Here is a 13,349-nt window from a genome sequence, read left to right as displayed (position 1 = left end):
ACCTCCCAGCCTCAGAACACAAAGGATAAATAGGAGCATTTACCTTATATGCTGATAATCTGCCGTAAGAGACTTTGCAGCCAGCATTTCGTTTCCACCAAGAGTCTAAGCATTTTTTTAGCAGACAGCCAAGATTTTCCATCTTTATATATGAGCACATTTTTTCCAGGGACATCCTCTGCTCCTCCACAGACTTTTCCAGGAGAATGCCTTTCAGAATTGCTGTTGAATTACAAAGAAGTATTTATTGTATGAGGTGATTAATGATTCTCGGCAAAATTGCTATTTTCAGCGTGATTTAATTTCGTTTTACAAGTTGGGGGAGGGGAATAATAAGTTGAAGCCCCAGGTTGAGAGGGCCAGAGCCTCCAGTTCACATCTTATAAAACATGGTTCACTTCAGGACTTTGGATGACTTCTGAACGGGTTTATTTGTTCCTCTCCAATTTTTCGTGGTAAGACCTCCACAGATATATATATATATCTACATATATATATATATACATACATATATTAGTGGCAGAGGAATGGAAGCTGCTCTGAGCAATGGGGCCCTTGTCTCGTTCTCAGATCTATTTCGTTCATTATTAAAGAGCTGGCAGAATTTGCTTTTAACAAATGGCAGCATGTAAAAGAAACAGAGCTCTCCTGCTTATTAGTGAAGTGTTTTAACTACTGATGGGGGAATGTATGGGAAATGCCTCTGGTGTGATTTTCCACCACCACCACCACCATCCCAGGCTCTATCACTCTCTGCACATGAAGTGAATTCCTTGAGGCTGGCGTGAGTGTAGTTTCCCCTCTTATTGTCGCAGAGGGAGTGTCCCATTAGATCTAAGGAAGAAGATGCCCAGGGATATTGGTGTCCAGCCTAACCCCTTCTTTCTGTATGTAGTACCCAACTGTCTCATACCACAGACAGTGAAATGAATTGGAATTCTCCAGAATCAAAAGTGGCACCAAGGGCTGCTTCCACTTCTTCCTGCCTCTCCCATTCTGGGGGGCTGACTCCGGTGGAGATAGCAGCCCCTTTGTGACATCATCTGCACATCCTTCTGGGCCAAAACTTTTGAGGCACAAATAGTGGAGAATTGAATTCAACTCTTTCCCCAACCTCCCCCTCTCCCTCCCCAAATCATAAATCAGTGTTTAGCTCCCAGTTTCTTGAAAAGAGCCGCATTCCCTCCCACCCTCATTCTGACTCCTAAGAAAAGCTTCGAAGGGCAATAAATATCAAAATGACCACTTACTTTCAAGTGTCATTCTGGTTGTGTGTGGTTCAGCCGGGGTAAAACAGCTGCTGGAAGCCATGAGCCTCCTGCACAGCCTGTGCCCCTTTTCTGTCCCTAGCCCTATAGCCACAGTGAGAAATGAAACCTAAGCCAAAGAGCAGGCGTGTTTGCAGCAAAAGCGAACACTTTCCTGTCTCCTTTAAACTCTGCCATGGTCTCTTGTTTAAGCCAGGCAAAGTTTCAGACTCAGGCTCTCTCGGTGTCTCTGCTGTCTATTTTTCTCTCTTGCTCAGGTCAGAAACACAACCGGTTTTGGCGATCAGCTAAATTAGACACAAGAACCCCTCATTCTCAATTCCGATCCAAGGAGATGTCTTCCTCACCAGAAAGTTTAGGAAACACGAGAACCAGTTGTTTTAAGCTTTTAATACCATAGTTTGTTGTTGTTGTTTTACAGGATTTATTCGAAGCACTTGGCTCCATATACAGTTACACCAAAACCCACAACTGACAGTCTCACGTGGATCTAAATGGGCCCCCTCTTGCCAGTTAGAGCTGGGCCAGAGAGTAAGACAACAATAAACCTCTAACAATATTTTAAATAATGAAATCAAGAGAAACTAATGTGTCACAAACATCATCAGGGACTATACACCTGGAGACCACTTAAATAACCTTGTGACATCCCAAACGTCCTCTCCTCTTCTTGGTTTCGGATCCCTTTCTGCAGCCTGCTTTGGGTGGGTGGGGGACACTACAAGCGGGGAGGGGCCCTGCTCTATTGTTCGCACTATCTGTGGGTGAACATTTCCCGAGAACTGCACTACTAGTCTAGTCACCACTGGATAGGACTGTTCATTTTCGCCATTTCAAAAACACTGCATACAACGGAGTCCTTGTTAGTTGGATACCGAACTTCACAGCCCAGCTCGGGGAGCATTTCCATAAATAAACAAGCCCACTGGTAGGCCAGCCAGCCAGTATCTGAACTGGGTCCAGAACTGGGTGACAACTTGGCCTCCTCTGCCGTGCAGGGATCACGTCTTCTCTCTCCCATTTTTAGTATTTACAAACGCGTAGTTGGGTGTCGTGTCCCGTTTATTTTTGGTCCAGACAGAAGGGGGTGCGGGAAGAGGAGCAGAAGAAGAAAGGAAGAAGCAGGGAGGGAATTAAATGGGTCTGGGGATGTGGACGATTAGAGCGTGGAGGAGTTGGGTGTGGAGGCACCTGGCTGGTGGCGAGGGGGAAGATGCGGGCCCTGAGTCTGCGCCTTGGGGGGCTGGCTGCCCGGGGCCGGGGCCGAGGAGCGCATCTTGGTGTTGGGCAGTTTGTGGTCCTTCTTCCACTTCATTCTCCGGTTTTGAAACCAGATCTTGACCTGGCGCTCGGACAGGCAGAGCGTGTGAGCGATCTCGATGCGACGCCGCCGGGTCAGGTAACGGTTAAAATGAAACTCCTTCTCCAGCTCCAAGACCTGCTGCCTGGTGTAGGCGGTTCGGGAGCGTTTGGGTTCCCCTCCATTGTAATTGGGGTTGACTGAGCGTGCAGGGCCCAGGAGAAGGCGGAGGAGGAAGAAGAAGAGGAGGAGGAGGAAGAGGAGGAAGAAGAGAAGAGGAGGAGAGGGGGGAGAGCAATTGGACAAGATCATTATATAATATAACCTGACACCAAGTTCACGTAAGAATACATACGGCAAAGAAAATGTTTCACAGGTTATTGAGAACGGAAAACAAGCGAGAGCCATAAAAAATGGTGTTGGGCATTGGGGCTGAAGAAAGGCTTCAAAGACACATGGCCCAGAGCCGCTGCCAGGTCAATTCAATTTATGGGGGCTATAATTACTGCCCTAACAGTTTGGCGTCTCGTAAATCTCCCGATAAAGGGACCCCGGATACAAAAGGTTTCTCACGTTTTGATTAGGTGGCACACACACGCACAGTGATCCCCCACCCATCCACCCACCCACCCATACCTCCGCTGCCAGGGCAGTGGGTCGCCCCTCCTGGCCCTCGCCTCTGCCCCCTCCTGCCCCGTGGCCCTCCCAGGCCCTTCCACCCCGCCCTCGCTGCGGCCCAGGCGTCGCTCACCGGTGCTGACATGGATCTTTTTCATCCAAGGGTACACCACGGGCTCCTTGCCGCCTTTCAGGCCGCATAGGCTCTTGTCCGCGAGGAGCAGGGGGCACCCCGGGGGGCTGCCCGCGGCGGCTGGGGCGGCCTCGCTGCGGCGGGGGAGAGCAGGAGGCGGGGGAGGCGGAGGGGGCGCAGGGTGGGGTGGCGGCTGCGGGGGCTGAAGGACGTGGCTAGCCGAAAGCAAGCTCTGCCCTGCGGGGGCAGCTGGGGCGGCAGCCGCAACCCGGGTCGGCCCTTGGCTGGGGGCCGGGGGCGGCGGGGGCTGCTCTTGCCTTGCCCGGCCCGGGCTGGTGCGGCCGTAGCCGTACGGGTAGCGGGAGCCGGCAGCGGGGGGCGCGGGGTAGAGAGCGGCAGGGGGTGTGGGCGACGGGTACCCAGGCTCCGGCCCAGCCCGCGAAGGGCGATAGTAGCCGGGGGGCGAACGGCCGGCCCCCGAGGGTGGCTGCAGGTGCGGGGGCTGCGGGGGCTGCGGGGGCGGGGGATAGCCTCCCGCGTCGGGGCCGCTGGGCGCCCCGAACTCCTCGCAGGGCGGGAACTTGGGTTCGATGTAGTTGGAGTTTATCAAAAACGAGCTCATGGTCATTAATTTGTGAAGTGCAAAAATACTAATTTTTCTCGCGTTGTCGTTTTTCTGGGCTCGCTGAGGCCCCTCCCCCTCCTGCCTCGCTCCCCATCCTCCCTCGGCCCCCCTCTTCTCCTCCCCCTTCCTCTCCTCTCCCTCCCCCGCTCCCCAAGTGCCTCCCCTCCCCCTGCCCGCTCCCGCCCCCTCCCCTTTCTCCTCCCCTGGCGCTGCAGCCGCGGACAAAGTTCGGGTTCTGTCCCCTCCCCCCCGCCCCTCCCCCTCCGCACCTTCGAGCCCCCCCCCGCCCTCCCCCGCACGTGACCCGCTGCCAGCCAATGGGGACGCGGCGCGCGCGGCCCCGGATCAGGAAACTCGGGGTTGGATGATGGATGCCCGGGTCCTGGGCGTGGGGGAGGGAGAGAAGGAGGGGGGACGGTCAGCGGGGGGTCCTAGGCCCGCGCCGCTCTGAGGAGAGAAATGGATGCGTCTTCGGTCTGGGGTGGGGGACCACGACCGGTGTAGGGTGTTCTGCCGCGTCCTGTCCCCCGCCCCCGAAACCAAGGTCATAGCGCACCTCTCCCTTATGCAGGACATAATATCCCTCCCCCCAACCAATGTCCATTTCTGTCTCCCTACTTCTTACACAGAGGTCGTAGCTCCCCTTCCTCTTCCCTCGAAGTTTCTCACCCCCACCCCCAATTAGCAGAAGTGCCTCATCCCTCCCACACACTCGGGTCCAACCTTCCTTTACCCTCCCAATCCCTTGCCCGTCCTCGCAAAGGTCGCCACCTCCCTGCCTTTTTCAAAAAGACTTCTCACCCACCACACCCACCCACCCCGAGGTCCTTGAGCCCACTTCCCGCACATAGAAGACCGTGTGCCTTCCAGCACTCTCTTCTCGCACCCACTTAGGCATCTCTAATTCTTCACCACATCCTGGTCTCCCTTTTCCCCAAATGGAACCCAGCACCTGAAGAGTGTCACCTGGGACTGGGACTGAGTCCCCTGAATCCTCGTTGTCCTTCCCCTGGGATGAGACAGAGCAGGGAGAGCCTTGACTTGGCCCAAGGCTGAGAGAGAAGGGAGACGGGGACTGTGGGGTGGCCTCAGCCCACTGAGAACAGGGCCTCCAGTGTGTGACTGTTCCTCGGTGTGTCTGAGCATAGGGCGGAGAGATCCCTCCGCTGGAGGCCCCCCTGGAAGAGCAGCGGACCCCCACCCCTGAAAATCACCGTCTTCCCTTCGGAGAGCCCAGCTGGCGAGGCCTTTGGGTCGGGCTCTATCTGCAGGTCAGGCTGAGGACTGACGTCTGCCTCAAGCAGGGGAGGGGACTGGGGGAGAGGCTGAAGCCTGCCACAGGGTAATTGAAATCTGGTGGTTAAACTAATTACCGCATTATTAACAAATAAATTACTTATTAATTCCACCCAGTGTTGATCTCGGAAGTAAATACTAAGACTGCCTTTCTCCATGTGTACAAGAGTTTACTCTTTCCTTTTCTGGGTCAGACACACACCTTGCTTTCTCTTCCTTTCCCCTCCCCTCCCCTCTGGTTTCCTCTCCTAGCCCTCTTCTCTCTCTCTCTCTCTCTCTCTCTCTCTCTCTCTCTCTCTCTCTCTCTCTCTCTCTCTCTCTCTCTCTCTCTCTCTCTCTCTCTCTCTCTCTCCCCCTCTCCTCTTTTCTCTTTTCTTCTCTCTATCTCATCTCCCCTCTGCCTTCCTCTTCCCTTCCTCTCCTCGCTAGGCTGCCTGACCATCCAAACATATCCTCCAGTTTACCTAGAAATCGAGAGCAAGCTGGGTGTCTAAGGAGCTAGGGCGAGGCCAGAATTTTCCGGAAGGGGTACCTTAATTGGGTTTCTCAAAAGGCATTAGGAAGAAAACCTTCCTCCCCGCCTGGGTTTCCGAGGTAGACAGAGAAAGTTCTAGCCTAAAGCCCAGCAACACTTCAGAAGGAATGTCATTTCTCTCTTCATTTATATCAGTTACACACATGAGTTACTGAATGTTGAAATATATCCATTTGATGGATAGTCGTTTAATGCTTAGCCACATAAAGCCTATTATATGCAACTAATCTTTAAACTAATTTAGGAAAAAAGACGGAAGAAGGGGATCTTTCTGGCTCTCTCTCTCTCTGGGATCTCCCAGATTTGCTACAAAGAGGTTTCCAAGGTATTTTCTACTTGGGGCCTGGGGAAAGCGGGGAGAAATAGCCCGGAACACAGGCTTACACCGGCTGTTCGGACCATTGTCAAAAAAAGCTCCTGGGAGTTTATCACCCACACATATGTGTGTATCTGTAGCTGTACATGTGTGTGTATAATATATGTTACATAGTCAACACCTAATCGCATGTTTACAGATTGTCCCAGAAGCCCTGGGAGAAGCCGGTTTGCCTGTTCTCCGCGATGGCCTCTAGCAGTGAAAGGCAGCCGGGTAAACAGAACCCCAAAGTCCATTCACCAGGAATAAACACCGAAATCTTGCACCTTTCCTCTTGTCATCAACCCTGCCTTCTTGGGCCTTTTCTATGTCTATTTACAATCATTGGCCGGCATTAAAACGCAAAATCCATGTTGTTTAACTGCTGGGTTCTACGATGTGGCTATTTTTAGAGGGTAAGGAGAAAGGAGCGAGCGCTGTTTTGTGTCTAGTTGACCTAAACCGGCAAGCTGAAGTCTGTTATTCATGTGGCTCTGTTCCTCGGTGGAGATGGGCTTCTTCGGGATCCCCCAAGGCCTGTAACTTGTCTTTGTGGTTTGCTATCATAAACAAAAACTCAGCCAAGACCACCAAGTGTTATCTCAGACACCGCCATTTTGACGTTTTAGAGCGAGATTTATGGCTGTAATAAACAACCTCAGTACCTCTTCTGATCCGACCAGAACCCCCTTTTGCAAAATACTGCTTCATTCAACCAAATTAATATGTATGTATGGTCTAAAAATTAAAATAGCTTTTATCCTAAGAAACGGGACACTATGGGAAGCCTGGGAAGGCAGCCTCTAAAACAACCAAAAGTTTACCAGCAGCATCCCTCCTGAGAAGAGAGTGGAATTCAGTGAAATGAAGCAGAAATGGAGAGTTCTAATCTTCCTCTACCAACTGGATCCAATTCCAAGGAGTCAAAGGGCTTTCCCCTTCTTTGTAAAACATGTAAGCTCCACTGCTTATTCCACGTGCTCGGATAAAATATATGTACAACAAAAGATTTCTCTAAATCCCATCGCATAAAATAACTTTCCACTGAATCCAAGCACCATAAATGGGGGGAGGAGGGGAGTAAGAGAGACTGGGAGGGAGGGAGGGAAGGAAGGAAGGAAGGAAGGAAAAAAAGAAGGAAGGAAGGAAGGAGGTAAAGGGAGAGAGGGGGGAAATAGGTAGAAAGGATAGAGAGAGGGAGGGGAAAGAAATGCATTTTCAGTCTAGTTTGAATCTGATTTGAATCGTTTTGAATATATTTGGATCAGCCTTTCCTCCTGAATACAACCCTGTCCCAACTTTCAAAGTGACCGAAAAGTGACACCGTGTGCATTTTGTTTCTTATTAATCTCACACATTGACAGTCTTTGTTAAATAACAAGGCGCGCCCTTCACCAGCCGACATTTTCATATTTGTTAGACGCGCTGACCTGAAGTTCACCTCGGCCTTGGACTTAGCTGTTCTCAAAGGTCTATACAGTGTCTTTTAGATAGCTGGGTGCTTCACCCAGGTCACTCCTTCGGAGAGAAAACGGGGGTGGAGTGGGGTGGGGTGGGGGGAGTATCACAGGGAAGTAAGTGTAAACGTTATGGAATGGATCGACTGTATCTCTCCTTTGTTCCTTCGAATCAAGATCCTTCTTTCTGTTTAATACTTTAATACTGGATAGGGGTTAAGAAGCCTACGAAGCTTTGAGATGCAAAAAAAAAAAAGAGGGTGGCATTTTGAAATTGGTTATTTACACCATCTCAAAAAAAAAACAAAACAAAAAAATCCCACCGCTATCCAATATTGAGTCTTCAATAGAAGTATATCCAGGACTATTTGTTTTTCCTGGGCTTAAAAAAAAATAAACGAAACCCAGACCTGGGGAAATATAACTTCTATTAGAATTTAAATGAATTTTGACTCATCTATCTGCTTGCCGCCTTAAAGGAGGGAACTGTTAAAATAAAGGGATAGTTTCTGTAAAGTGCATTATGACTGTTAGCTCCCAATTTAAAGACTGTATAAAAGATGTTAATAATTATTGAAAAAAATCTTTGGTTTTTTAAAAGGTGTCCCACAAACTTTTTATCTAAGACAAAATGAAAATGTGCACTTTGAAAACACATGTTTTGGGGAGAGGAGGAATAAAGTAGATTTTCATTTCCTTCCTAGCACTAACCTACATATAGTCATAAAAGTGTGCCAGACAGATGCACAGCGTGGTTACCAGTAAGCCTATCTTCCTCCCCATCTAGCAGATATACCACAGATCCACAGATTTCTCCATAAAGAAAGATCCCACTACCGAAACATTTCCTTTGCTCCCTAAAACATCCACAGGGAGCATGGCTAGCTCAGGAAAATAAGCCATCTCAGTGGTTACAGTGCCTGTTTTGCATGGCTCTTCCCCCCGCATGCACCCCTATTTGCAGAATAATCAGATCCCTGGTTGTATGAAGAGAGAGCAAGATAAATATTTCATATTTGCTTTTTTTCTGTTATCCTCAAGTAAGCACCTGAAGGTCAATTTCCTAGAGAAACTATGTCCCTCGTCAAGAGAAAACCAGAGTGTCCAGCCTCGTGTAAACAGGACTTTTCCTAGCTTTCCAAAGGCAATTAAGGAGCATGAATGAGATTTCCCTGCCCATTTTATGTTCTCAGTGTATTTGTGTTTCCTCTCTCTTATTTTTGTAGCCTTTTCACTGTCCCTTCCTTTCTAAATATATCTTTAAAATTTCCTAAAAATCATAACATTATTCTGTGTTTCTTTCTAAGGGACATTTCATCAGAACTCTTACTCCAAATGGCACATTTTCTGTAGTCGAATTGTACTTGGAGAGATTAGAAGTTGTCTTACATTCAAAGAAGAGGAATAACTTTATAGTAGGGAGGTGAGGGTGGAAATTTTAACAGCGCAGAAGATCTTTTCCTCAAGTCTGGAAAGACCAGACCTTTAAGGAGCATCTCTTTCCTGGGGGATTTTGGGGGCTTCTCTGTTCTCAGTCCTCTTTCCAGATGAGGAGTCTGAATTGAAAGGGGGTGGGGGAGGCAGCCCTTTGTTGTGGTTTTTAAAAAATCGAAATCTAATGCAAGTGAAAAGAATTCTGATCTTATCCCCACCCCAAAAATGAGCAAATCGAAGTCACTTTCTCCAAAGGATCTCCTCTGTCCTATTTTCTTGTCTTCTAAAAGCACGAAGGGAAAGGGGGTCGAGTTGGAGGTGAGAGCTTTCGGTGGCTTTATTCCTTTAACAGATCAAATAAAATCTGACCTCCTCGGAATTGGGCGCATTTTGGTCCACCACAAAGCCCGGGGCAGGCTGGCGGGTGCCTGGGAGCTGCAGAGAGCTGTGTGTCTATTTACCTGCTGCCTCCGAGGTCCACAGAGTCACTGAGAATGTGGCCGATAATTCAAGATGAAATACAGCGCGTATTCCTCTCGAAAAGAGGAATTCTCTCTCCTTTCCTCAGTAATTGAGGTCATTCAAGCACCAGGGTTCACCTGGAGTCCATAGCGTGATACACGCGAAACTCGACGCTATATTTTATCTTTTGTGTTGATAGCCGCATCTCGGCTGTAACATTGACATCAAACTCCGTCTGGGCAGATGACGAAGAGTGGAGCGCAACGTAAACTTTTGACCCTCCACTTTTTGACCCGCAGTTGTAACGCCCTAACCACAAAGATATACAAAAGCGCTGCCTCTGATTTCTTTGAGGACGGGAAGGGCGCCCTGTGTGTTTCAACAGTTCTGCTCCCTCCCCGAAAATGTATTGGGGGAAAGAGAGAAGATGAAAATCTATTTTTGCCCTCTTTCCTGACTGTATTTCCTGTCCAATCCGTTTCCCCACTCTTTCGGCAGCGCTTAGAGGGACTAGCTCCAAGCAGCTCCTCGTTATATTTGCAAGGGAAATGGTGGGTAAGTTGGGGAACCATGAAAAAAGCGGAAAGCTGGGGGGAAAGCGGGGGCCCCAACTTCCACTCGTCATTTTTCTTTTATTTAAAAATAAAGCCACAACAAACCGAATTGTTGGGGAAAGCTTGCCTAGGCAGAGGAGTTGACTGTGAACTTGGTCTGAAGCGAGCTCTGCTGGTGATTCCTAGGGTGTGCAGATTTATCTTTTCTGCATTTACTTAACCCGGCAGTGAACTGCACTGGCTGTCATTTGTTTGACGATGACAGACTTCACCTCAAGCAAGGACTGTTTCACAAAATCGCAATAATTACCCAATAACCTTCATAACAAATATTATTATTGAAAAGACCGTTTGGGAAGGGAGAGCAAAAGGCAGGGAGAGAAAGGGGGAAGCCTGTTGGCAAATACCAAACGGGGGGATCCTCCTCCCCCATCTTCGGGTCTGTGGGGTGTTCTGTAGACCCACCATCTAGGGACATGTCAGAAAAGAGGGCACAAGAGTCTGCGCTAGGAGGCCTTTCCTGGATCACTGTGGAAACCTCCATTGTTGACCTAGAGGAAACCTCCAGGAGATGGGCTATCATTGTCCTCTTCATGGAAGGACAAACTAGGGCTTCCCTACCTACAGCTTAGGCATGAAAGACTGAGGTCAACTCAAGCGAAAGGGTTCTCCCCCCCACCCACCCACCCCAACACCCTACATACATTCCACTGTGTGATCTATTCCTTTATTACTAATTCTTTGGAAACGATCATATTTTGGACTGCACCAGCACAAACTGCTCTTTCTGATGTGAAATACTACACTGCCTTCTCTGAAAGAATTCTGAAGGGGAAAAAGCACAACCACAAAGAGGCACAGAAAAAAAGGGAAAAGTCAGAATCTTGGCGTGCTGTTTTGAAATGAGTCCATGGAAAACGTAACTACCAATAAGTAAGTGTAACCAGAGGCTTCTATAATATGTTTATAATTCAGGTGATACTGTCATTCTTCCTGAGGGAAATAACAGGGCCCTGCAAATGTAGGTTCTTTTCTTCTTTTACAAGGTGAGATACATCCATGCCCTTCTGTCACTGGGTGAGGTTAAATGTCTCAATAAAGACAACCAGGACCAGGGCTTCTTAAAAGTAAATTTCATCCCATAAAATGATCCAAGTCAAGAGGGCTAAAAAAAAAATAACTGCAGAAAATGACCAGACAACTAGATGTCTTTTCTTTACTCTGAACCATTTAAATGGAGGGGAGGAGGAGGAGGAGGGAGGGAGAGAGGGAGAGAGAGAGAGAGAGAGAGAGAGAGAGAGAGAGAGAGAGAGAGAGAGAGAGAGAGAGAGAGAGAGAGAGAGAGAAATTTCTCCTAAAATCATCTTAATAATTATGCTGACTGAATTTAGAATTTTTAAAGCCATGGGACTATCTGGGTTTCCACAAAAGAATCTCTTTTAACCCCTAATTTAGTTGAAAGAATACAGCTACCCAGACACGATCATCACATTTGTAACTCATATTTTGGAGTATCCAGTTGAACTCTTTGTTAGTTTGTGGCAATAGATATTAGGCTGGGTCCTGTTTCTCAGCCAGTCTTCCTCAGCATTTAATGCACACAACTTTCTAGATAACTAGCTATTCATAGGCGCATCTACACACTTCCTCTGATTAAGCCACTAGAACATGGCAAGGTCCCTCCACTTCCCTTTCTGTTTGTTATTTTGGCCCCCAAGAAATCAGTCAACTAGATTATTTGAAGGACACTAAAATGAAACCTTGAGTTAATGTTTTCCAAAAACGAAGACGGAAGTCTGGGTAGCAAAACAAAGAACTAAGATTCTGCACATACACATCCACACAACTGGACCCTTACAAAGAAAAAAAGAGGGGAAGGATTCCAGGTAGAATCTCCATTTCTTGAGCAGTATGAATATTTGAATTTCGATGATCAGGTTACAGGATCACTCAATATAACTTAGAGGATGCAGGTTTTCCCCAGCCAACAAAAGGATCTTGTTGGGACCAAACACATTTACTCTTTTCCTGGAAATGCTGCCTTTTCCTCAGTTTTGTCTCTTACCCCTCTGATTCTATAACAGCTGTTGGTTGAATATTCACTGTCAAAATATAAACTCCATACAATAAAGTTTGGTGCAATTTTTAAATCGACGAATCTCAGACCCGAAAATACCCTCTCAAGTTATTATTGCTTGTGGGAAGCTCATGCAGATCCTCCGTGAGGAGAGCATCAAGAAAGGCAATATTTGATATTTTGCTTCATTCCAGAGGCCAGTTGGAGAAGTTGGGCTGAACTCAATAATACCTTGAGAAGGGATTTGGGGGTCATCTACTAACTCTATTGCTCTCGGAATCTAGCCAAGCACACTACCTCGGGATGAAGTCTCATTACGATGAAGTTCTTGAGGTTTTCCCCAGGAAAATAGACAGGCCTGAAGAGGGACGCTACTGGATGTGGCTGGAGGATGAGATCAAATAGAAAAATACAATCCTTTTCCCACTAAAGAATGAGCCGCTGGTGCCATTTTGGAAATGGTTGTTTTCAAAATCATAGATTATGTAAATTGTCCATGATCAAACAGAGTGAGGGGCTGACAAAAGAAAGGCGGAAATCTCCTACTGACAAACGACTCATTTCTTCCCTAAATTCCTCTTTATGGAGTGTCAGGAAAAACAAACCTAAGGACCTGCAAGACTTTTAAGTTGGACACTGAAGATTGCATTATTTCCTCCCAAACTGCAGAGTGGAGTTTTTCATGGGTGGGGTTTGGGGAGGAGAGAGAGAGGTGCTATTTTTTCTACTTGCTAACTAGATAGACAATCCTATTACCTTTTCAGAATAAAAAGCAGTGAAATAGGAATTCTAAAGAAAGGATGAAAGAAAGAAAGGAGAGAAAAGAAAAGAAGGAAGAAAGAAAGAAGGGGAAGGAGAAGAAAAGAAAAGAAAGAAAGAAAGGTTCTTTTACCCCTTTCATTCAGCTCTGGAAATTCAAAGACCAGAGTGAAATCCGGCCATAAAGTTTATTGCTGAGTAATCACAGGCTGGTGAGAACAGCCCCACTGAAATAAGAAGAATGTAGAAGCAAACAGGCAGTTGAGGCCTGGCTCCCACAGCTGGGGGTCGGGGTTGGGGAAAGGGAAGGATAAGATCTCAAAGGCCAGAACTCTTGGCGTCTATATTTCCAGAGATGCTCTGGAGTCTTGTCTATAAGATGTTTTCCAGTCTCTAAAATCTGAGTCTGTTGAGTGACCCTGCAGTGGTGAAAAGTACCTTTTGAATGGCCTCCTAACTAACATGCTTCACCAGAA

The 13,349-nt window shown here is 47.7% G+C and overlaps 1 protein-coding gene across 1 annotated transcript; it reads right to left on the bottom strand.

Annotated features, from left to right (window-relative positions):
- Positions 1 to 1,643: 1,643 nt before the first annotated feature.
- HOXA4 (homeobox A4) lies at positions 1,644 to 4,138 on the bottom strand. The gene is made up of 2 exons (XM_001365671.4): positions 3,320 to 4,138; positions 1,644 to 2,768 (listed from the first exon to the last, which is right to left on the bottom strand). The coding sequence occupies exons 1-2, from the start codon at positions 3,945 to 3,947 to the stop codon at positions 2,428 to 2,430; spliced, it is 969 nt and encodes a 322-aa protein (XP_001365708.3). The 5' UTR covers positions 3,948 to 4,138; the 3' UTR covers positions 1,644 to 2,427.
- Positions 4,139 to 13,349: the final 9,211 nt, after the last annotated feature.

Source organism: Monodelphis domestica, chromosome 5 (genome assembly GCF_027887165.1).
Source record: "Monodelphis domestica isolate mMonDom1 chromosome 5, mMonDom1.pri, whole genome shotgun sequence".
Taxonomy (NCBI): domain Eukaryota; kingdom Metazoa; phylum Chordata; class Mammalia; order Didelphimorphia; family Didelphidae; genus Monodelphis; species Monodelphis domestica.
Note: the sequence above shows the minus strand (reverse complement) of the source record. Positions and strands in the feature narration are given on the sequence as shown.